At 33.3% G+C, this 25,049-nt stretch overlaps 1 protein-coding gene across 1 annotated transcript in view; it reads left to right on the top strand.

Moving 5' to 3' along the window:
- Positions 1–25,049, top strand: part of VPS13B (vacuolar protein sorting 13 homolog B) — a 754,271-nt gene that overhangs the window by 402,678 nt on the left and 326,544 nt on the right. The window contains exons 26-29 of the mRNA XM_069465462.1: positions 14,864–15,035; positions 15,597–15,711; positions 19,787–19,853; positions 23,943–24,351. Coding sequence (XP_069321563.1) covers positions 14,864–15,035; positions 15,597–15,711; positions 19,787–19,853; positions 23,943–24,351 — 763 coding nt within the window. The remainder of the gene's footprint in view (positions 1–14,863; positions 15,036–15,596; positions 15,712–19,786; positions 19,854–23,942; positions 24,352–25,049) is intronic.

The raw sequence follows: 25,049 nt of genomic DNA, 5'->3' as shown, positions 1-25,049 counted from the left end.
AAGCTAAGTGAAAAAGAAACTCATGTTTCCCTCTCCCTACTTCTATGCCTCTACCTCTTTTTTCAACCAGGGTGTATTATAATCTTTAGATTGGTGGTTTTCAACCCTGCTAGACCCAATGCCCTCTCCTTCTTCCCCCCAGTCACAAAAGACTTTCATTTTTTATATCCTAAGCTCACCCAGCATGCCAGTGCCTCTTTTAATGTAACAAATATTTTATTTGCTTCCTTTACCATCCTGAAATGAAAATGAAAAAGAATGTAACCTACATATACATGTAATTTCAAAAATATATAATACCATAAACAAAATATAAAGGATAAATAAAATTAAATTAGGTTAAAATACAATGATATGTATTCCAGTATATAAATGCCTGGGCTTGATTACATAATGGAGTACTCAGATATATGTAATAACTGTGAATATGATGACTACAAATAGAATTGTACAGGTCTGTATTAATTACCATAGATGATATTGCTGTTGGTGGCATGATTTTCTGAAATAGTGACAAATTCATGGTAAAGTTTTGAACAAAATATAGTTCAATCGTCCATTATAGTGGTTGTGTTTCTAGAACTCTTAGTGTATATTAAAATCATGCATAAATAAAAAAACATTGTGTTTAGATTTAGAACAGATTATGTAAACAGGATTTTCACCTACATGAATGTCTGCTAGACAATCTTCATTTTGCAGGACTGTCCTTTTCAACTGTAGTCCCCAACCTCTGGGTCACAGAAGGATACAGGTCTGTTAGGAACCAGGCTACAAAGCAGGAGGTGAGGGGGGTGGAGCAAAGCTTTGCCTCCTGTCAGATCAATGCAGCATTAGATTCTCATAGGAGCAAGAACCGTGGAGTAAACTGCACATGTAAGGGATCTAGGTTGTGTACTGTATTCACTGTGATGTCAAGAGGAACATGACATCCTATTTTGGAAGAGTTTTTTTGTAAAGAGACATTTAAAAAACATTATAAGTGCAGGAAGGACAGGGCTAACATAAAATGGTCACAGCTATTGGTCATACATCTAGAGACTGTCATTCATACAAGATATAGTGTTAATGGTGTACTCTAGAATTGTATAGTATACAACCTACACGAAGGACATAGTGGCCCTGATGTGAGAGATAAAATAGAAACATGCCCTTCAGTTTATAGAGGAAGGTGTTAATAATTAATGTTAGAATAAATTTGTTAATAATTTATTCTAAAAGATCTGTGGATGTTTTGTGGAGGAAGTAATATTTGAGATGGATCTTAAAAAATGAATACGACATGAGTAGCAATTTTGTTTTAGTAGGTTTATAATAAATATGATAGAATAAAAGAATGGTATCTTCATTAGTCAAAGTGAGGAAATTGAGAGACTAAGAAAGGGAGAGATTTTGCTCAATCACTTAAAAACAAATTCTGATTTTAATAATTTTTTTGTATGACTACAATTTACTTCAAATTAGAAAGTTAAGGATTTTTTTCTCACTGGCTTATAAAGGTAAATAATGAAAATGCTTATGGTAGATTTGTTAGTTTTGTGCTAGCTATGGATTTGATCTGTATGACAAAAATCTGAAAATGAAAGAATGTTAATGCAAAGATTCATAAATTAATATTTAAGAAAGACCAGGTAAATCAGTTCACAGTGAAGGTAACACAAGTTAATGGGTATATGGGGGATAGATGGAGATGTGGCAAGTTTTTCAAAATGTGCCCTCTTCTCTTGTTTATATAGTGTGGTCACGAAAAGAGATAGGTAATTACTACTAGTCCAATATCAATTAGAAACCCACAGTCACTAGGGAAGCTTGTTCTGTGAGAAGTATCTTAAAATAATTTAGCTAATTTGTTTTCCATAAACAGCAGGAAGATTTTTATGAAGACGGTTATGATATGATCAGTGTTAAGGCTTTGATTTAACTTTACCTTACAACTTAGAAGGAGGTATATGTCTATTGAATATTTCACATTTAATTTCTCTTCTTGCTCTCAAGAAAATATTTATATGGGAATCAAGATTAACTATGTGCATCTGAGTTTAAATTTACCTCTTTAAGAATTAGCCAGTAGGTTGGGTGCAGTGGCTCACACCTGTAACCCCAGTACTTTGGTAGGCCAAGGCAGGAGGATAACTTGAGATCAGGAGTTTGAGACCAGGTTGGACTGCATAGTGAGACCTCATCTCTTCAAAAAATAAATAAAAAAATTTAAGAAATTAGCTGGGCAATGGTGACATGCACATGTAGTCCCAGCTACTCGGGAGGCTGAGGTGGGAGGCTCATTTGAGCCCAGGAGTTTGAGGCTGCAGTGAGCTATCTGTGATGGATCACACCACTGTACTTTAGCCTAAGCAACAGAGTGAGACCCTATCTCAAAAAAAAAAAAAAAAAAAAAAAAATAGCCAGTAAATGATGACATCAGAAAATATAGTCATTGTATCCCCCAGTGTGTATGGTTCCTTGTTTATCTAAAACTTGTCCTGTAGTTGTTTAATTCATTTAGGATTCAAAATTTGTGCCCAAGCTTTCATTTCTCATTTCCCTTTGTGTATAATGCTGCTAGAGCTGTCCTTAATGACTTTTGTAATTTTTGTTCCTTTTATTTGGGTTCTAACATGGTAGATTATGTTATTGTGATCCTTTGAATTCCCATGTAAAAGCTGTTTTTGTAATTTTGATGAATTTGCATGTATATTTAAATGGATTACCTGCTGAGTGGAAATAAAACCTTGCTCTCTCATTAAAAAAGCTACTGAATGAATGACACTATAGAGAACCTATAAAAGGAGAGATTATATAAATATATATTTTTTTATTTCATTCAAAAGACTTTATACTTCCTTGGACATAGCATTTCTGGAAAGCTCTAGCAGTTCTTTGCTCTTCTTGGTAATCATTATTCTAATAATCTTTTTATTTATTTATTCATTTATTTTTGTTTTGATTTTTAAGACAGAGTCTTGCTCTCTCCCCCATGTTAGAGTACAGAGCCATCATCATAGCTCACTGCAACCTCAAACTCCCAGGTTCGAGCAATCCTCCTGCCTTAGCCTCCTGAGTAGCTGGGACTACAGGCGCATGCCACCACACCTGGCTAATTTTTTAATTTTATGTAGAAACAGGGTCTCACTATGTTGCACAGGTTAGTCTCAAACTACTGGCCTCAAACTATCCTCCTGCCTTGGCCTCCCTAAGTGCTAGGATTACAAGTGTGAGCCACCACATCTGGCCCTAATAATGTTTTGATTATAGGAAGACTTTCTGTTAGAAACACCATCATGTAAGCAATGAGTCTGTTTACAGATTTAAATATACAGTATATATGCTGTGATTAGTCATAGCAGTAGTACTTCCCAACCTTTTTCATGTCATTGCATATATAGAAAATGATATTTATATCTGCAGTAAGCAGACAAAGCTCTAAGACAGTGAAAGCTCCATTTACCCTAAGGCCCATGCAAAGACGCTAAGGGCCAAGGGAATCCATGTCTCAACATACCTGTGACACATCCCATGTGTCTCAGCATACTAGTTAGCAAGCTCTGGATTATAGTTCCTGTTTGATAAATACATTCTTAATCTTTTTATTATTGCCAAATTAACTAAGTATTAATGTAAATAAAATTGTTATATTAAAATTGTTTTATAATTATAGTTCCTTCCTCCTTTGTTAAAATAATATTGTAGCAAATAACAGCATAGAGCTACTATGATACACCATTTATTAGTATGGCAGAATCTTCTTGTACCCAGGGCTAAGAAGTAAATTAAAAGTCAAATTGAAATGACATAATTGTTTAACTCTAATATTTTTATTTTAAAACCCTAAGGCTTGAAATAACCTATTAACAGTACAGGGAGCATGTCACTGACTATTGGTCTATTCTCTTCTGAGTAAATCCCAGTGTTGTTCTTTTTTTACAAGAGCTAGGAACATGAAACGAAGGCCTACTAAATTGAAAATGTTTAAATTACACCATTTGTATATAGCAATTTGCCTGTACTCAGGGCCTAATAGCAAAAATTTTATCAAGAAGATTTGCGTTAGCTTTCCATTTTGGAGTACTCACTGAACTAAGCACTTTACAAGCTTTATCTCTTTAAGTTCTCAAACCAATATTATGAGGTGGGTAATATTATATTTCTATTTTACAGTGAAGAATTTGTGCCTACAGAGGTTCAGTGATTTGCTCAAGGTCATAAAGATATTTCTCTCTTTATGTAGCTTCTCATTTTCTTTCTCCATGTGTCTCAACTTTTCCCCCCTTCTTTTTGCTGTCTTGTTAGCTCTTTTTTTTTTTCTTTCTAGATTGTTTACTCAAATCTCTCTTTTTTTCCAGTTTACTAATTCTTCTTTTAGCTATTCGAATCCATTTGGTTTCAGTCAGTGGTTGATACGATCAGGAGATTGAAGAATAAGAAGAGAGAGAGGTTGGTGTTTTTCGTTCTTGTTCCTTCCCTGTTTTGGTGCATGTTTGTGTGGCACCAACTGGGTCCTTCCAAGAGGACAGGTCCTGCCAGGGAAACTCTCTTCTGTGGTTCTACTTCTCATGAGACTTAGGTAATACTGCGTCCTCCTTTTGCCTATTAAGGCCTAAAGATGGTTTTGGCTTCTTAATGTTGCTAGTCTCTGGATGCCTCCACATCGCTAGCTATTCCTTTTACCCTGCCCATACCTTTGTGAATAGTTAGTTTAATATTAAAGTCTCTTCATTTGAACCATATCCATTGAATTCTGTTAACTGTTTGGTTCCTGATACACTACCTGTTCTATTTTTTTCACACTGTCCCGATATATTTATTCATTCTTTTATTTCTTTCCCTTTTAAGATGCTTAGTTATAGTCCTTTCAGATTTTCTTAACTCCATTTATTGGGGATGCTATGTTTTTGTTAGTTAAATCTGCTGAATCTCCCTTAGCATGATTCATTTTCTTATGTGGTTTATACTTTTTTAGTATGAGCTTATTTTCAAAAGCTTAATTTATCTATGGGACTCCTCTGAGCCCTATGTTATAGAATCTAGGGCAGTTTTTAGTTTCATTTATTAACAAGAATTTGCCTTAGTTTCCAAATAGTGCTAATTAACAAGTGATAGGATCCCTGAATGTGTTCAAGCATATTTCAAAATTTTGGCAGAAAATGTAGGTATCAAAGAGTAAAAACAGGGAAAATTCAAGTAGTGTGTTTAGTTTCTATAGTAACTTTTCAAACAAAAAATAGAATGTTAGTAATTTGTTTTCCCTAAGGTATATTCTTTTTACTCCTGGGAAAAACTAGCTAAAGTATCTGCTACTTTCCTGTTCTTTGCTGTAGACTCTGTTTTCTTTTGCAGAGCTTGACAAGTAAGCAAAGATCTTTCTCTCAATTCTGTCAACTTATAGGTGTATTGTTGGAGAGATTGTCAACAAGGTCATTTAGACCAGCATTTTCATTTTATGTACTATAAAATTGAAACACAGTGAATTAAAATTAGTGTCACACAAGGTAGGGACTGGGCCAACTCATATTAACATGATTCTAAGGTAATGGGATCTATGGAAGAGACCTTAGAGTCAGACAACTTGAAATTTTATCTCTGTAACTTATGATGATATTATTTAATCTCTATGCCTTAACTTCATCATCTTTAAAATGGGGATAATATTAATAACCATCTCAACATGTTAGCACTACCATTAACTAAGTGACTTTATGTACAGTTTGTTCAAAAACTCTGTGATATTTCCCTCTATTTACTTTTGTCTTCTTTAATTTCAGTAAGATTTTTATTTTCTTGGCAAAGGTCTTGCTCCTTTTCTTTCTTTTTTTTTTAATTTTTTTAAATTTTTTTGTTTTTCAGCTCATTATGGGGGTACAAAAGTTCAGGTTACATATATTGCCCATGCCTCCCCATCCCCCCGAGTCTGAGCTTCAGTTGTGTCCATTCCCTAGACAGTGCACATCGCACTCATCATGTAGGTATGCACCCATCCCCTCCCCCCACCCCATCCCCCCCCAGTCAGAACTTCAAGCGTGTCCATTCCCCAGGCAGTGCGCATCGCACTCATCACGTAGGTATACACCCATCCCTTCCACCCAGCCCTGACCTCTGTCCGATACCCAATTGGTGTTATTCCCAAATGTGCACTCAAGGAAACCAGTTTGCTGGTGAGTACATGTGGTGCTTATTTTTCCATTCTTGGGATACTTCACTTAATAGAATGGGTTCCAGCTCTCTCCAGGAGAACCAAAGAGATGCCATATCGCCATTATTTCTAATAGCTGAGTAATATTCCATGGTATACATATACCACATTTTGCTAATCCATTCATGAATTGATGGGCATTTGGGTTGTTTCCACATCTTTGCGATTGTGAATTGTGCTGCTATAAACATTTGGGTGCAGGTGTCTTTTTTATAGAATGACTATTGTTCTTCTGCGTAGATGCCCAATAATGGGATTGCTGGATCGAATGGTAGGTCAACTTGAATCTGTTTAAGGTATCTCCATATTGTTTTCCACAGGGGTTGCACTAGTTTACAGTCCCACCACTTGCTGCTTTTCTAATAGATTTATTTCCTATTGGAAATTTTTTATTCAATGGAGATTGTTATTTACTTGATTTATCTCCTTTATTCTGTTAATGTGACTAATTAAATTGATTTATTTTCATATGTTAAACTGACCTTGCATTTCTGCAACAAACCCAACTTGGTTCTGACATATTTTCCTTTTTATATTAATATATCACTAGATTGAGTTTGCTAATTGTTTAGGATTTTGGTATCTGTAGTCATGAGTGATACTGGCCTTTAATTTTTCCTTCTTAAAGTAGCCTTCTCATATTTTGATATCAAGATTGTATTGTCTTCGTAAAATGAGTTGGGAAGTAGTTTCTCTTGTTCTACTCTTTAGAAAAGTATGTTTTTCATGTGAAAATTCCTATAATCACTATACATACCCATGATGATTAACAAAGTAATCCTAATTTAAAAGGCACTTGGCTATAACATATATCTCATCTATATTGGAGGGTCTTAGTTTAGGTGTTACTTGGATATAGAAGAACTTTTAACTTAGATGATTATCAGAAGAGAGGGTGAATGAAATGATGAGAACAAGATGGACAAAGGACACTAATTTCATTGTTATAAAGGGAACACAGGCAAGCATCTTAATCCTTCTCCCAGCTCCAATATTGATATTGCTACATTTCTAGAAATTGAATTTTATACTACTTGCTGATAAAATAATACTTAATCATAAAATAGAGATTGAATACACTCCAGTGGCCCAACTTACGTCAAATAAAACTAATGAGCATATCTCTTATAGATGCTAAACACATGTAATGTATTTTTATTGCTGTACAGATATGATTTTATATGACAGTTAACATTTTTATCTTAAGTATAGAATTCTGTAGCATTAAGTACGTTTACATTGTTGCACAGCTGTCACAACCATCTGTCTCCAGAACTTTTTCATCTTCCTCAACTGAAACTGTGTCCATTAAACAGTAACTCACCAACTTAATAGTAAATCTTCCAATGTATGTACACTGGATGTCTTTCCAATTATTTGTGTCATCTTTAATTTCTTTTAGCAACGTTTTGTAGTTTTCATTGTACAAGTCTTTCACTTCTTTGATTTGGGTTATTTTTTAGTATTATATTCTTTTAGATGCTATTGTAAATGAAATTATTTATTTTCTTTTCTTATTGTTGACTGTTAGTGCATAGAAACACAACTGACTGATTTGTGTGTGTTGGTTTTATATCCTGCAACTTTGCTGAATCCATTTATACTAAAAGTTTTCTTGGTGGAATCTTTAGAGTTTTTTACATAAAAGATGATGTCTTCTGTGAAAAGAGGTAATTTTGCTTCTTCGTTTCCAATTTGGATACCTTTATTTCTTTTGTTGCCTAATTGCTCTGGCTGGGACTTCCAACACTATGTTAAATAAATTTTCCAGTTTAGTTTTAAAATATTAGGCAATATTTTAAAGTTTAACGTAATTTTCTTTTTTGATAATTTGCTTTATTGTGAAGGGATATCTCTAACTTTATTTTGGCCCTAATTAGATTCTGTACAAACAACAAAAGACAGATGGACAAATTGGCCCTTTGTTGTCTTTTCTATTTCCAAATTGTACTTTTTATGCTGTCTTTTTTTATATGAAATAAGTGTTAAGTGAAACATGATAAATTATAAGTAAGATGATTCAGATTGGGAAGTTACCATTGGCTCAGAAGTACAGGTGTCAAATATTGATTATACTGTTTCAATGCCATACTAGATGTGGAATAATAACTCTCCACTACCATCCATCACCCATTATCTTTTTTATCAAAAGATAACCACAGTTTATTTTAAGCTTGGTACAGAATAGATTCTAAACATACTGTTCTTCAGCATATGGATGTTAAGTGATTATGGGATATCAACTTATATTATGATTAATTTAAATCTCATTCTTCGGTGTACATGGTATAGATATTCATATGTTCATTAAATCACTATAAATATTTTTATGTAAAATAAATTTATATATATGATATGAGTTTATAATTTCAGGTTTTCTATATCTTTTTAAACATAATTTTTTTTGGTCAGATATGATATCTGAATTTAGAGTTTAATCTATTTGTTGTTTCTTAATTCTTGTTCATAGTCATTTGTTTCTTCGTGTATTAATGTAGTTTTGTGTTGGGTGTTCTTCATCAATGGGACTTTATCTATGTGGCTTTAACATAGTGGTTGAGGGCCTGTCCCCCAAAAGGGATTTTATGTGTTTTCTTCTCTAAGGCTGTGGTCCCCAACCACAAGGCCATGGAGGGATACAGGTTCATGGCCTGTTAGGAACCAGGTCACACAGCAGGAGGTGAGCTAGCAAAGCTTCATCTCTATTTACAGCTACTCCCTATGGCTCGCATCACCACATAAGTTCTGTCAGTTCAGTTTCTCATAGGAGCGAGACCCCTGCAGTAAACTGCACATGTGAGGGATCTGTGTTGCATACTCTTTTATGAGAATCTAATGCCTGATGATCTGAGGGGGAGCTGAGGCAGTGATGACAGTGCTAGCAGCTGGAAATACACGTTATCATTAGCAGAGAAGTTTGAGTGCACAATAAATGTAATGTGCTTGAATCATCCCCAAACCATCCCTCACCGCCACACCCACCCCCCAGTCCATGGAAAAATTATCTTCCATGAAACTGGTCCTTGGTGCCAAAAAGGTTGGGAACCACTGCTCTAAGGAATTTTAGGGGCTATCACTAGTCTGGGACTCCTTTATGATTAATTTCATAACTAGAAATTTTTTGAAACATTTGGGCAGTATAAAAAAATCCCTTAAACCTACATGTACCCCAGAGTTGTTAAAAATTCTCAGGGGTAACTTTATTCCCCTACGTAGGCTGAGATAGATATTGCTTTTTTCTTGGGTTTTTTTCTGTTGTTTTTCTGTTTTTTTAGATTTAGAATTTAGGTTAGGCTGGGCATGGTGGCTCACGCCTGTAATCCTAGCACTCTGGGAGGCCGAGGTGGGAGGATTCTTGAGGTCAGGAGTTCGAGACCAGCCTGAGCAAGAGCGAGACCCTGTCTCTACTAAAAATAGAAAGAAATTATATGGACAGCTAAAAATATATATAGAAAAAAATTAGCCAGGCATGGTGGCACATGCCTGTAGTCCCAGCTACTCGGGAGGCTGAGGCAGAAAGATTGCTGAAGCCCAGGAGTTTGAGGTTGCTGTGAGCGAGGCTGATGCCACGGCACTCTAGCCAGGGCAAAAGAGCGAGACTCTGTCTCAAAAGAAAAAAAAAGAATTTAGGTTAGATACTTAGGTTATTAATATTCAGCCTTAAAAAAAAAAAAACTGTGAGTATTTAAAACATAGTCCTTTATCCTTAGAGGAATTTATAATATTTGGAATGGGGTATGGGTATGTGTATACATATAATAAAAAGGTGGCTGGAAAACTTAGCCTGTAGCTGGATTACTGCTTCTGAGAGACAATTCTGTATTACGGAAGGGGAAGCAAAAATTTTCTTATGTAGGCAGCTGTTCCTGCCACACTAACTGTTTCATGGATCCAAAGATAACTAACTAAAGCTTTACTGGTAACACTCAAATGACATACTCCACTGTACTTCAGCTAGATGAATTTGTGTTCAGGTATATAGTCAGGAAAGTGGACCATTATATAATTCATTAAAATTTTTATGCCATTTGCTTACAGAGCAGCCCAACAATAAAAACTAGTATTAAAAGCACTAACATTTTGATTATTACTTTTCGAGACAAGTAAACAGAACAAACATATGCCCATATACAAAAATATATACACATTCACATACTTCCCTTACAGGAATTCATAATCTATAGGTCTTTTGGAAACTGTTGTAACTACATAAAATGATAGTTCAACCTCTAGATTTTCAGTAGGTTCAATAAAGGTGATTTAAAAGGATAGTTATGATGGACAGTTATGTCGTGTGTTGATGAAATTAGATCCCTCCAACTCAGTTGTGATTTTAGGCAAACCGTTTAGTGTTTTTCATTTTAGCTTTTTGTTTGTATGTATAATGTTTTTCATAATGTCATCCTTCTTTACAGCAGTGGTGTAAGAAATAATTTCAAAACTTTAGGAAAATCTAAAATGCTGAGTGAATACTAGAATATTGATTTATGGCTCCATCTAAAGTAAAAATTGATGTATCAACCATCTAATGTTTGGAAGCTTAGTTTCATGGCAAAACTTGACCAGCATTGTTTATTGATCCAATAATTATTAATAAAATGGCTTTATCATCATCCTAGTTTTCAAAAAAAATTCAGCATGAAGTGGTTCCTTTTTTTCAGTGTCTAGTAATTATTTAAAAATGCATTGATTTTCAGTTAAATAAAAAATGAATATTGGACTGAGAAGTTGTTTGGCATCAACTACTGTAGTTACACTGTTGTCAGTTTTTCAATTATTCAAGTATAATTAATCTAAGCAGTAATCTATCTCAAATTATTATTCAAACAACCCTTTAGTTACTTAGTTTGAACATTTTATTCCATTGCTATTTTAAAAATCTCATAATTGTTTTAAAGCTTCTCCTGAAAATGTTTATTTCATTTAATATTTTCTTTAATGGTTTTATCCTTAACATTTAGAGAGATACTTTAGTCAAAATGTGGAAATCATAGTGTTTAGATTACCATCTTATTATTTGAATAGCTATGGACAAAAACAAAGATAATATATTAAAGCAGATTAGAAAAATGAAGGTCCTTGTTTAGCCACACATACCATTCAATGAAATATTTTGTATATAATGTTTTTCATATTTCAAAATAATCATATCAGAAAATGTCTCTCAATTCTTTGCTACTCCATTTTGTTTTTCTAATTCAGGTAGATTTGTTGTATAAATATAACCTAATAATCTGAGGTTGCTTTATATTTGTTGTGCTTATTTATATGAATTATGTATCTGGGAACAAATTTGAAATTGTAGTTTTAATTGTTTTTAATTAAAATTTGTATTCAAATAAACTTAATAAAATTTTTTAAACATTTTACTCTTTAAAAATATTTTTCTTGTTTAGTTGGGTCAAAACTAGTATTTTAAAACTCTTTTGAATATAGAAAACTACTATAAATGAATCTAGTTTAAGAAATCACATTCTAACAATTGTTAGTATTAAATAGAAGTATTTGTTTATATGATCCTTAGATGATTTATACTTTAAACTATGAGTAATTCTTTTCATGCTGACATGTTGAAAGGGAGCACTGTCCTTTTGTGCAAATATAGCTCTAGCTTCCTGTATATTTCAGTCTGGGTCATGGTAGAGTAGGAAATATGAGTTCGATGCTTAAGTACTGAGCTTAAAAACACTTAATCATTTTTTTCCATCCTTGCATTGAAATACTGAGAGCAAAGGTAGTGGAGACCACAGCAGGCCACTTGTTACTGGTGACTTAAATACAAACAGTGGTGGAAGTGTTTAGCCCTTTGGGAAGTTTTGTGATTGAACGAGAATGCTGGAGTTATTTTGATAAGAGAAAAAAGCAACGTGGCCAAAACTATGATCATCCCTAAGCTCTAAAGCAGGCCAAGGATTAAGAGTTGAAGGGTTTGCTCTTGCAGATGAACAAAGATAAATTCACCTAGGAAAACAAACTCAGTATTTTGGTCAATTTGCAACAAAATGGTAAAAGAATTGAACTGTTTATTTTAAAATTTGTCTTAAAGAGGTGTGGGAAAATAGTTCAGCATCTCCGTTTCTGGTCTGATTTTCACTATAGATTTGGAAACAGAGCAGAAAATTAATGCATAAACGTGTACAACAATACACAACAAATGTTGTGAATCCAAAATGAAAATTAAAACTGCGTGAGGAAGGTAAAGCAAAGCTTACTCAATTTGAAGCCACAGTTTCCGTAGCATTCTTACCCAGTAGTTTAAAAATTGAGGTCTTATTGATTTGAGATGCTATTTTCTCTGAAGTTTTCCATTCTTGGCATATGATGTTCTTCTAAGTATTGGAGAAAGATTTAATTTAAGCATATTTCTGCTCTAAAAACCTATCCATAAAGAAAGGCATACTGACCACATTATGTTGTCTTTTATTTAATTTGACTTTGTATAAAGCATCTTTTTCTGGAACGTCCTTTTCATTAGATGTTGTGTTATGTTACACAGCTAACCAAAAACCTGATTTTTTAAAATAGCTTCTCAAGTTCTAGGAATTTCAATTGTAGCAAATTTAGAACTACATATTTTGGAGAAGCATTTATCTGAAAATCCACAAACAGTGAGCTGTTTGCTTTGCTTGGTGTAATTGGGACAAAGAGTGACTATACTGTCTTCAGATTTAACTCTGTAATTTTCTGTCACAGTAAATCCTGGGACACTTGCTTTGCTCTGCTTGGTGGCTAAGTGTTCCTATAATAAACACTTGCCTGTTGTTCTATGAAAATATTCCCCATTTGGTCTCCTTCTGGGATTTCAGGAATATTGAATTTTCTTCTGATTGAAAGATGATAAAACACTGAAGTCAAGGTAAAAGCTTCATATGGGAACTGAATATACCTTTGTCTAGATTGCCTGTCTGTGATAATGAGAGCAGGGGTTTTGGTTTATTTTGTATGGGGTTTTACTTATCTTTCCTGCTTTTAAGTGTAAGGCTAATGGCTTGAGAGAGATTAGTAGCTTCTGCTCTGACAAACTACCCATGGAAAATGGCATATTGACATGTTCTATTGCCTTCACTTAAATTTTAAGGACTTTTTTTTTTTTTTGTCTATTGACTACTGGTCATGTCTCCTTAGCATAGGAAATGAACATTTCGTTTGAGACATTCAAATCAACAATGGATTCAATGATCATTTCAAATCAAATCAAACCTTCTTTGTATTAGAGGTTGAGGATGTACAGCAAATGAAAATGTGTCTGAAGTAAGAAAGTTGACAAAATGAGAAAGGCAAGAGGGATACCAAATTCTAGAAAAATACGAATTTCTTAAACATTGGTTCAACTTGATGGTGATGATTATACCTACCATTTATGAAATGTTTGCTGTGTGTGTAAATACTTCATTCACATTCATGTTCTTATTTAATCTTAACAACTCTAAGAGATAAATATCATTATAGTAACCATTTTACAGAGGGGCAAACATACTCTGAAAAGTTAAACTACTTGCCTAAAATCACCTGACAGGCATCTGAAGTCCTTAACCTAATACATCATACTGCCTGCCATACATACTAAGCTTAAGTATATAACTAATATTTAAATACATCTTTTAAACAAATAAGCATGTCATATTGTATTTGATCAGTTCTTAGAGTATATGGGTTTAGGCTCTGAAGTTTTGTTTGCAAGTTTTAAATGGACAGCAGTTTGGGATTTTAAAAGCCCAAATACTTAGTAGCTAATCTTAAAAGAACTGAACATGTCAATGGGTGATTACTATCTTTAGCACCATCTCTTTGGCATTTGAGACTAAAGCTATTCAAATCCTTCAAATAAAAGAGTTTATTTTACTCTGGGCTACTAAAGGCTGCTGAAAAGACCAAAAACAAACCAACAAACCTTTCACAGCAAACCTTTGGTAGCACTGAATTTAAGACCTTACACCTATCTAGAGTTCAGTATGTATTTGTTGAATTGAATAAGCACATGCTCTATTCCGTTAAGAGACTTTTAACCATATAGAACATTTTAAAAACCTGTTGTCAAATCTAATTTTTAATGTCTCCTTATATTAACATAGGCGAGGTATGATGAAAGTTTTGTTGTTTCTTAAACTGTGCTAATCACTTTGCTATGGTTATTCTGGATTCATTTATAAATGCTCTATAGCAGGGGTTGACAAATTTTTTTCCGTAAAGGCCTAGATAGTAAATACGTTTAGACTCTGTGGACCATAGCATCTCTGTAGCAACTATTTAAACCCCACTGAAAAGGAGCCATAAACAGTAGTTAAACAAATGGATGTGGCTATGATCTATAATAGTAAAACTTTATTCCTCAAAACAGGATTTAAGCCAGTGACTGGATTTAAGCCAGTCACTATAGCTTGCAGACCCTACTCTACAAGGAAATACTCATTGGTATAATCCTGACTTGTTCTGGATCATATATGACTTTTAGAGGAAACTGGAATGATAGGCATGTACATTTTAACTATAAAAACTGAGTGGTATATGGTTATATGATTACATTATGTATTAGTATTTGTGTGATTATCATTAGCATATACGATATGGAAAAGCTACAAATAATAATTGCTGATTTTAAACTATAAATTGTATTTAGTTATCATTTTTTTGTGTTTTTTCACAAAAAAACAAAGTGTTTTTTCCTCATTACCCCAGGGAGATTCTATCCAAGCAGGTGATGACTCACCATTCTCAGATTCCGTTACCTTGGAACAAACTACAAGTAATATTGGTGGCTCGAGTGGACGTATTAGTCTATGGATGCAGTGGGTGCTCCCCAAAATTACTATAAAGCTCTTTGCTCCAGATCCTGAAAATAAAGGCACAGGTACAGCATTACTTTTCTTCTGTGAAAAATCAAACATTAACTACTATTTTTAGAAGAAATATGAGACTTAATTTTATTTATTTTCATTTATAATTAAATGAATATTATTAGTTCTAATCCAAGTGATTTCTTTTAGCAATGCTAAAATGTTGAATTTTGTCAATATTTAAAATTTATGTCTTCATGTGTACATATTCTCTTTGACTTTGTAATAACTAAATTTTATCTTGTTTATATTAAAATTCATCCCAAAGACCATGAGAAAATTTTGAAATTGATCATATTGATACATTATATCATTGTCACTAAAGTATTGCAAAGATCCTTGACTGGTATTAGATATAACACTTCAGACTTGAACTGGGATTACCCCTATCTTAAAATAGATTTCTTATCTTAATTTTAAGGCCTATTAATTTTGCTTACTATTGTAGAAGCTTGTGTGGTCTCAGTGCCTCTATACATGTCTAGGGTGTATATGCCAATGTGAAATGTAAAATACAAAATTTTAATACTGATTTTTAGGACTGTATTGATATTAATGTTTGCTTCTTATTGCAGAAGTTTGTATGGTCAGTGAACTAGAAGATCTCAGTGCTTCCGTAGATGTCCAGGATGTATATACCAAAGTGAAATGTAAAATAGAGAGTTTCAATATTGATCACTATAGAAGCAGGTAAATAATGAATAATGAATATAGGAAGAGCTATATTTTCTTTCAACAAAGTCACTATAAGAATTTTTCTATTTTAATTTGGCTAGTTATGTTTAAAAATTACTATACAGACATACCTCGTTCATATTGTGGGTTTGGTTCCAGACCACTGTAATGAAGCAAATATTGCAGTAAATCAAGTCACGCAAATTTTTTGGTTTCCCATTGCATATAAAAATTATGTTTATACTATACTGTAGTCTATTAAGTGTATGATAGCATTATGTCTAAAAAAAAATAAACAGTGTGCATACCTTAATTTAAAATGCTTTATTTCTAAAAAGTGATAATGATTATCTGAACCTTCAGCAAGTCATACTCTTTTTGCAGTTGAAGTGTCTTGCCTCCATGTTGATGGCTGCAGACTGATCAGGGTGGTGGTAGTTGTTGAAGGCTGGGGCAGCTGTGGCAATTTCTTAAGATCAGACAACAATTAATTTTGCCACATTGATTGACTCTCCCTGTCATGAAAGATTTCTCTGTACCATATGATTCTGTTTGATAGCATTGTACACCCGGTAGAACTTGTTTCAAAATTGAAAGTCAGTCTTCTCAAAGTGTGCCACTGCTTTATTAACTGAATTTATGAAATATTCCAGATCTTTTGTTGTCATTTCAACAATGTTCCCAACATCTTCCCCAGGACTAGTTTCCATCTTGAGAAACTACACTTTTTGCTCATCCATAAGAATCAACTCCTCATCGGTTCAGGTTTTCTTAGGAGATTGCAGCAATTTACTTACTTGGTATCTTCATGCTCCACTTCTAATTCTAGTTCTCTTGCTGTTTCCACCATATCTGAAGTTACTTCCTCTACTGGTGTCTTGAACCTCTTGAAGTCATCCGTGAGGGTTGGAATCAACTTCTTCAAAATTTCTGTTAATGTTGATATTTTGACTTCCTCCCATGAATCATGAATGTTCTTAATGGCATCTAAAGTGAATCCTTTTTAAAAAGTTTTCAGTTTACTTTGTCCAGGATCCATCAGAGGAATCACTATCTATGGCAGCTATAGCCTTATGGAATGTATTTCTTAAATAATAAGACTTGAAAGTCAAACTTACTCCTTGATCCATGGGCTACAGAATTAAATTTGTGTTAGCAGGCATGAAAAAACATTCATCTCCTTGTACATCTCCATCAGAGCTCTTGGGTGCCCAGATGCATTGTTGAAGAGCATTCATATTTTGAAAGGAATCAGTTTTTCTGAGCAATAGCTCTCCACAATAGGCTTAAAATATTCAGCAGACCATGCTGTAAACAAATGTATTGTCATTCAGGGTTTGTTCTTTGGTTCATAGAGCACAAACAGGGTGTATTTAACATATTTCTTAAGAGCCCTAGGATTTTGAAAATGGTAAATGAGCAGTCACCAGCTGCATTCGTTCCTAACAAGAGATTTAGCCTATCCTTTGAGGCTTTGAAGCCAGGTATTAACTTCTTCTCTCTAGCTATGATAGTCCTAGATGGCATCTTCTTCCAATAGAAAACAGTTTCGTCTACATTGAAAATCTGTTGTTTGGTGTAGCCACCTTCAGCAATGATCTTATCTAGATCTTTTGGATAACTTACAGCAGCTTCTAGATTAGTACTTGCTGCTTCACCTTGCATTTTTAAATTATGGAGGCAGCTTCTTTCCTTAAACCTCATGAATGAACTTCTAGCTTCAAATTTTCTTCTTTAGTTTCCTCACCTCTCTCTGCCTTTATAGAATTGAAGAGTTAGGGCTTTGCTTAAGGGATTGTTGTGGCTGGTTTGATCTTCTATCCAGACCAATAAAACTTTCTCTATACCAGCAGTAAGGCTATTTTGCTTTCTGATCATTCCTGTGTTCACTGGAGTAGCACTTTTAATTTTTTCAGGAACACTTTTTTGCCTTCACAACTTGGCTAACTGGTACAAGAGGCCTAGCTTTTGGTTTATCTTGGCTTTCCACCTTGGCTACCTTCCTCACTAAGCTTAATCATTTCTAGCTTTGGAATTAAAGTGAGAGATTTGCCACTCTTCCTTTCACTTGAACACTAAGAGGCCATTATGGGGGTTATTATTATATAAATAATTGGCCAAATTTCAAAATTATATCTCCAGGAATAGGGAGGCTTCAGGAGAAGGAAAGAGATGAGAAACAGGGAGCAGTCAGAACACACACGTTTGTCAATTAAGTTTGCCGTCTTATCTTGGCATGGTTCATGGTGCTCCAAACAATTACAATAATAACATCAAAGACCACTGATCACACATCACCATAACAGATATAATGACAATGAAAAACTTTGGAATATTGCAAAAACTGTGAAAATGTGATACAGAGACATGAATTGAGCACATGCTGCTGGAAAAATGGTGTCACTAGAATTGCTCAATGCAGGGTTATCATAAACCTTCAATTGGGAAAACTCAATATCAGCAAAGTGTAATAAAACGAAGCCCACAAAACGAGGTATGCCTGTACTTATTCTCGAAGAGGGTTCTTAGCAAATAACTTGGTTAATTTTACTTAGTATTCATTTATATATGGAGTATAATAAAATTTTGTTTTATAGCATGATAAATCTTTTCATAAATATCCATATTGCCTTATTAAATGAAATAAATAAATTTTGCTAATCAAACACAATTTATTTTGTATGTTGTGTATTTGCTAAGATGCCTGGAACACAGTTGATGGGTCTAGTTTTTGCTGTATACTTCCCATCTACTGCCTATATCGATATAATTATACTTTGAGATGGAAAGTCCCTTAGCACTTTGATGATTCTTTTCTTATCTCACAGATGATTTAATATAGATGTGATGGATGTTCCTAGAACCATTGTTTCTTCCCTAACAAATTTCAATCAAAAGTATGATTATGTGCAAATATGATTTGTTTGTAATAATAAATAATAGTAAAAAAAAAAGTTAGGTTTTAGATATTTTCACAAAGCTATATAGCAGTTTTGTCAATAATTTTTCCCAAATTAAAAAACAAGTTCTTTTTTTATGACTTTATAGTAGTACGCTAATATTTTATTTTTTTAATTGACATATAATTCACATACCATAAAATTCACAAATGCTTTTTTAAAATATTTTTTAAATAACATATTTTCAATTTCATAGCTTTTGGCTTAGAAACAGCCTTAAAATTTATTTCTTTCTGAATTCATAACATTTATTCATTCAATAATATTTTATTTTGTGCCTGCGGAAGCACATACGTGGTTTCTGTACATATGTTGATGTGTTACTTGCCCTAAAAAGCATTTTTTCAATTTATCAAGTGTCTAATTCTGTATTAAAAGTATTTTAATTTTTATCCATTATTTCATATATCATTGTTTATGTTAATAACTAATCTGTCACAACTAAAAAAGTGTGTCATAATTATGGGATAACAAAATATTTTTGGATATATATTAGGAACTGTTATAATAGTATTATCTTACCAATCATATGATAATTATTTTCACCATATTAACAGTGAATCATTAATTAGCTTTTGATATGGGAATGTTTAGCTCTTTAGTTCCTTTGAAATATGTATTTATATCAAAATGATGTTTGTAGCAATACATCAACATAATGTCATAGCTGAAATAATTTTTAATGATGTGAATATTCTATGTTATAGTTTATCCCTGACTTTACTGTTAAATGGATATAAATTTTAAGTATTTAGGTAATTCATTCATTTAACTCAAATGTTGTTTGAGTTGTGTATTATGTGCTAAGTGCTATGCTAAGCACTGGGGATGTAGTGTTCAACAAAAATAAACATAGATCCTACTCTTACAGACCTTACAGTCTCATGGATAAGATAGAAGTTAACATCCAACCAAAGAGATGTACAATTTTACCATTAGAACAAATGTTCCTGTGCAGAACTGTCATAGTGCGACACTTACGTCAATTGTTCTTTTGATTGCATCGTCAGATCCAATTTAGTTCAGTGCAGTATTGTTTACTTTAGAACTATTTGAAATAGTTATGTATACTCTATTTTTTAACTCAGAAAATTTAAAGAGAACAGATAAGGTGAACTTATGTTTTCCAGGCCAGGGGAAGGTTGGCAGTCAGGACATTTTGAAGGAGTGTTTCTACAGTGCAAAGAAAAACCTTTGGTGAGACTCATTTAGTTTTTATGATTTTTGAAAATATATTTTAAACTGTTTATCTTTGTTCTTTCATGCAATAGGACTAATGGTTACAAGAATTAGAGCTCAGAGTAAATTCTTTTAGACCTATTCCTCCAAAATTACCTTATAAATTTAAAACTATCTGTTCTTTTAAACTGCTCATATTTTGTAACCATCTTCCTGTCATAACAAGTAAATTTATCAAAAAGGCAAAGGTAGGATTGCTTTTATTAGTATACTTTATCTTTAATGTGCATTATGTTGACTTTTTGGAAATTTTTTCTATTTCATAAGTGAGTTCGTGCTGGATTGTTCTTTACCATAAGCTAACATAGTAATTTTGCACTAGAAGTAATTCTTTTTGTTTACTTCCATTAACAATGCTTTTGCAGAAGATGGTCCAGGCAGAGGCCATGCCTAGCAGTGGCTCAAACCTAAACCTATGCAAACGTGAGCAGAATTAAAAACTATCCAGACTTTTTTTTTTGCTTATGGCTTTTATTGCTTTTTTTGTCTTTTCACCTTCTTTGCTCCTGTCCATCACCTCAAGCCTTGGGGAAGAGTGTTGGTCTTTGGGGCAATGTGGAGGTGTCTTCCTTTCCTGTACTGACAAGCTGAACAGACGCACCTTGTTGGTTCGACCCATCAGCAAGCAGGACCCTTTCAGTAATTGCTCTGGCTTCTTTCCTTCTGTAAGAAATTATTTTTAAATTTATGCTACAGAACTCCCATTAACAGGAACACAGAGAAGGAACTGAACTAGCCATAAAGTCAACTCTTGATTTTCATTTCCCCCTCTGTCGTCCACTTTGTAAATGAACTATAATGCAATTTTAAATCATAGACTGATTTTCCACTATAATCTGTTTCTGCATCACTTGCACATGCTATTGTCACTCTGGTTTTGTGAATAGAAACTGATTTTACCATCAATATAAGAAAATCGAAGTAGGACATTAAATATGTTTTTTTAATTGTGCATGTATTGAATGATCAAGAGTTGACCAATGCTGCATTTGTCATTCTGTTTATGATTCTTACTGAGATTGCTTTTTGTTATTTTTTTTTCTATTATTAAGCCCTTGTCTTCTCATAACTAATTTGAAGTACATTATTTGGTGCCCTCTTGAATCTGAATAAGATTGTACTTCTTTCATTGATTGGATAGAAGATGCACACTAGACTATATACCAGTGACTTTTAGAAGTTTAGAACCTTGTTTTTCTAAATAGTACGAGACACCTTAGTATGTTCTTAAGCTAACTTCTTTTAAGTGATATTATTAAAGTTATGAAAAATGCATGTAATTTTTAAATACTAAAAGCAAATTATCACAATGGCAATAACCATTCTTTGAAGAATTTATTAAATCACTGTAGACATTACTAGAAATTTTCTCAGCATATGTAAACTATCTATTTCTTTTCCCTTTTTGCAAGTGAAAAGAGGTTTAAGACATATATCTTTACCATTACAAAAATATTTTAAATAATATATTTCTAAATTTAATGTTTAATTATTTGCACAGCAAATCCTATTTTCCAATTTGATGTTGAACTTTTCTAGCATAGTCTCTCTTTAGTGCTAGAAAAAGATGTATCTAAAATGTGGCTTTTATATCAGTGGAAGTTCTATTTGGGGGTTTTTGTTTGTTTTTGTTTCTGAGACAGGGTCTTGCTCTATTGCCTAGGCTAGAGTGCAGTGGCGTCATCGTAGCTCACTGTAGCCTCCAATCCTGGGCTCAAGCGATCCTCCAGCCTCAGCCCGACCGAGTAGCTGGCACTGCCTGGCTAATTTTTTTTTATTTTTTGCAAAGACAAGGTCTCACTATTGCTCAGGCTGGTGTCGAACAAATGGGTTCAAGTGATCCTTCCACCTTGGCCTCCCAAAGCACCAGGATTACAGATGTGAGCTACTGCACCTGGCCTCTATTTAGATTTATTTTACTCTCTTTGAATGTTCATTAGTGTCTATGAGAAATATTCTTAATAATTTTAACACGTATTGATGAAAAACCCTAAATTTATTATTAATATGCTTTTAAAATTTCTTTATCATTTTTTCTAAAATTTTTAAATTCAATGCCTTTTATTAAAATTTCTTTATCAGTGTTTTCTCATTTTTCATTTTAAATAGTATAAAATATTATTGTATGAAAATGATATTTATATTACCTGAACTTTAACTAGTATTTATTTTTTTCCTTACATTAAGGAAATTAGGAATGCAGCAGTTTAAAAAACAAACAAACCCTCTTACTTCCTGTAGCTTACCTCTCAATAATGCTTACATTTGAATATGGTTAAAAATATTTTTCCAAATCAAAGCATTCATACAATTAAATACCTTTTATACTATTTACATTATTCAAATGTTGCTATTAATATTTATTATGAGTTGGGTATTTAGATTAGTGGTCAGTACTACCCCATTCCCCAATTTAAGACACCTAGAACAGACAGCGTTGCTGTGACCTCTTCCACTGGGGCTATACCACAGCTACCCTACTCCATCCGTTATTGTCTGCTGTCTAGAAACATGGTGACAAGACTGGTAGCAGTTTTCTGATTTACTATGCATCTTTTATTTTGAGTATAGAAATAAAAAAGAAAGGGAAATCGGGTAGGAGAACCAGTGAAAATGTTAGGAACAGTAAAAAATGATTTGAGGGCAGACAATTAGGGGGAAAAATGATTATATTGCACAACCATTTAATGCTTACTTTCCAAGTTTTTAAAAAATGATCAATTGGGAAAAACAGCATGTACAAAGATAATTTCCTTCCTTCCATCCTTCATTATAAAATCCAGATTAAAAGCAAAATTAGCAGTTATAGCTGAATTGCATACTTTTTTTCCCCTCTTACCATGTCACTGGATGTTAGGCAACAACAAGAGAGGAGGAAAGTGGAAGTAAAAGAGGTTTAGGAGTGATGGGATGACAGAGGCTCAGACACACCACTGCTTTCGTGTTTCTTACTTTCTTCTCTTTAAGTGAATACATTTCCTTCTCTTTTCCTCCTGTGTTCACTTCACTTCTTAACAATCCCCTCTTTGGGCTGTAATAACTTAAAAACTCTTTCAGTTTTGGGGAGTAATTTGCAAAACTGGATTTTATATATATTCATTCAAGAAAATTTTTTTCAGTAGGTGTTCTTTTTGTATGTTGAGGAATACAAAAGCATATATTTTACTTCACGCTTTTAAAGTATGCTATTTTATTATAATTTGTTCACAGTATGCAATTTGAACATGAGAGTTGATTGGGCTAGTTTTATCAGAAATATTGCAGTTATGGTATATTTTATAATCTCAATCAAATGTTATATGTTTACTAGCATAGTAGTATAACAAAGATTATGAGTTATAGAATAGCTGATAGGTTTTTTAAAAAATGTGATAACTACTGAAAATAGGCAAGTTCTAAAAGACAAATGTTATATTTTTGTGTCACATTACTAATTCCTTTAAAGACGAACTAACTGGTTAGTTCAGTTATGGAATGATGGTATCAATGAGGCATCTTTTATGGGCTCTGTCTTCATATAAATTAGCCAAATTATTGAAGGAAAAACTGTTCTTACAAATGTTATGTCCCATCTAGTATAGGCAATCATCTGGCCTATTCAGGTTTGATCCACATAAAAGTATATAACATGGTTATTTCAATTTCACCTGAATAAATAATCCTTCTGTGACCTGTTTGATGATAGCCTATTGGTGCTCAGAATGAAGTATTAAGAAATGAAAACACAGAATCAAGAGACAGTCTTTTTCAAATTCTCAGTGTTACAGAAAATGTACAAATCTTGGAAGTAAGCACAAAGATGCTAATTATCTCTCTCACTATCTAGAACTGGAACTGAGGATTCCTATGTTTTAGTTCAGTTATTCTAACTGTCTTAGAAGCTTTTGTCCTATCTGTAGAATTGATCAGTCATCTGTTTATTAAGAGATACAGGGTAGATAAGACAAAAAGGTCAAAATACTAACTGAGGTCATTTTCTTCTTTCAAATAATATTTCTTTTTTTTTTTTAATGATATGTGTACTGTGATTTCCTTTTCCTGGAACAGACAACTACAAAACTTCTAGATGGCTCTCATCAGCAGCATGGATTTCTCTCTCTGACATATACAAAAGCTGTAACAAAAAATGTCCGCCACAAGTTAACATCAAGAAATGAGCGAAGAAGTTTTCATAAATTATCTGAAGGTTTAACGGATGGTTCCCCTCATTTTCTTCATGAAATTCTTCTTTCAGCACAAGCCTTTGATATTGTCCTTTGTTTTCCTTTGCTTAATGCCATTGCAAGTATATTTCAAGCAAAACTACCAAGAACCGAAAAAGAGAAAAGAAAATCTCCCGGTCAGCCCATGAGGACCCATACACTCACATCACGCAATTTACCTTTGATTTATATCAACACAAGTGTAATCAGAATTTTTGTTCCCAAAACAGAAGATATACAGCCAACAGTTGAAGGTATTGTCTTCTGATTTTTTTTTGTCTGATTTTAAATAATTTTATTGTAGAGACCTTAGTTTTCTGGGGTTTTGTTTGTTTTTAAAAACAAAATAAGTTTTATAATAATGAAATATAAAAATTCTATGATTTAAATATTCACATGATGACCAAGCGTAAGCAAAAAAAATTAGTCAATGCATCAAGGTTCCTGTGGCTTGTCCAAGCTTCTCAGTGCCTTGTAAAATTATTCTATGTCTTAAACTGAATTGAATTGATAATTCCACTGCCTCCACTCACAGAGTGATTTTTAAAATTTTACTTGCCCCCATGCTATAAAAGAATGGAGAACTTTAAGCATTTTGGGTGGTATTCTGGCACCATGGTTAGTGGTATGGACTTTGAAGTTACACAGACCTTAGTTGAAATACCAACTTTACTGGTTATAAACTATGAAATTTTGAGCAAGTTAATCTAAGATCCTCATGTGTAAAATAGTAATAGTAGTACCTAACTTGATAATAAGCTGTATTGATAGCTTACTTTCAAATAGTGACCCAAAACTATGCATAGTGCCAGTCTCATAGTAAACTCTCAGTAAACGAGAGTATTATCCTGAGAATGTTGTGTCCTTTCTTTTATGGTGGAATTCCAGATGTTCCACATTTCATTACCGCTGATACTTCATTGGCGAAAACTTAATCATGTGACTATACCCA

This window comes from Eulemur rufifrons, chromosome 3 (assembly GCF_041146395.1).
Source record: "Eulemur rufifrons isolate Redbay chromosome 3, OSU_ERuf_1, whole genome shotgun sequence".
Taxonomy (NCBI): Eukaryota; Metazoa; Chordata; class Mammalia; order Primates; family Lemuridae; genus Eulemur; species Eulemur rufifrons.
This window is presented reverse-complemented; position numbering and strand designations above follow the sequence as displayed.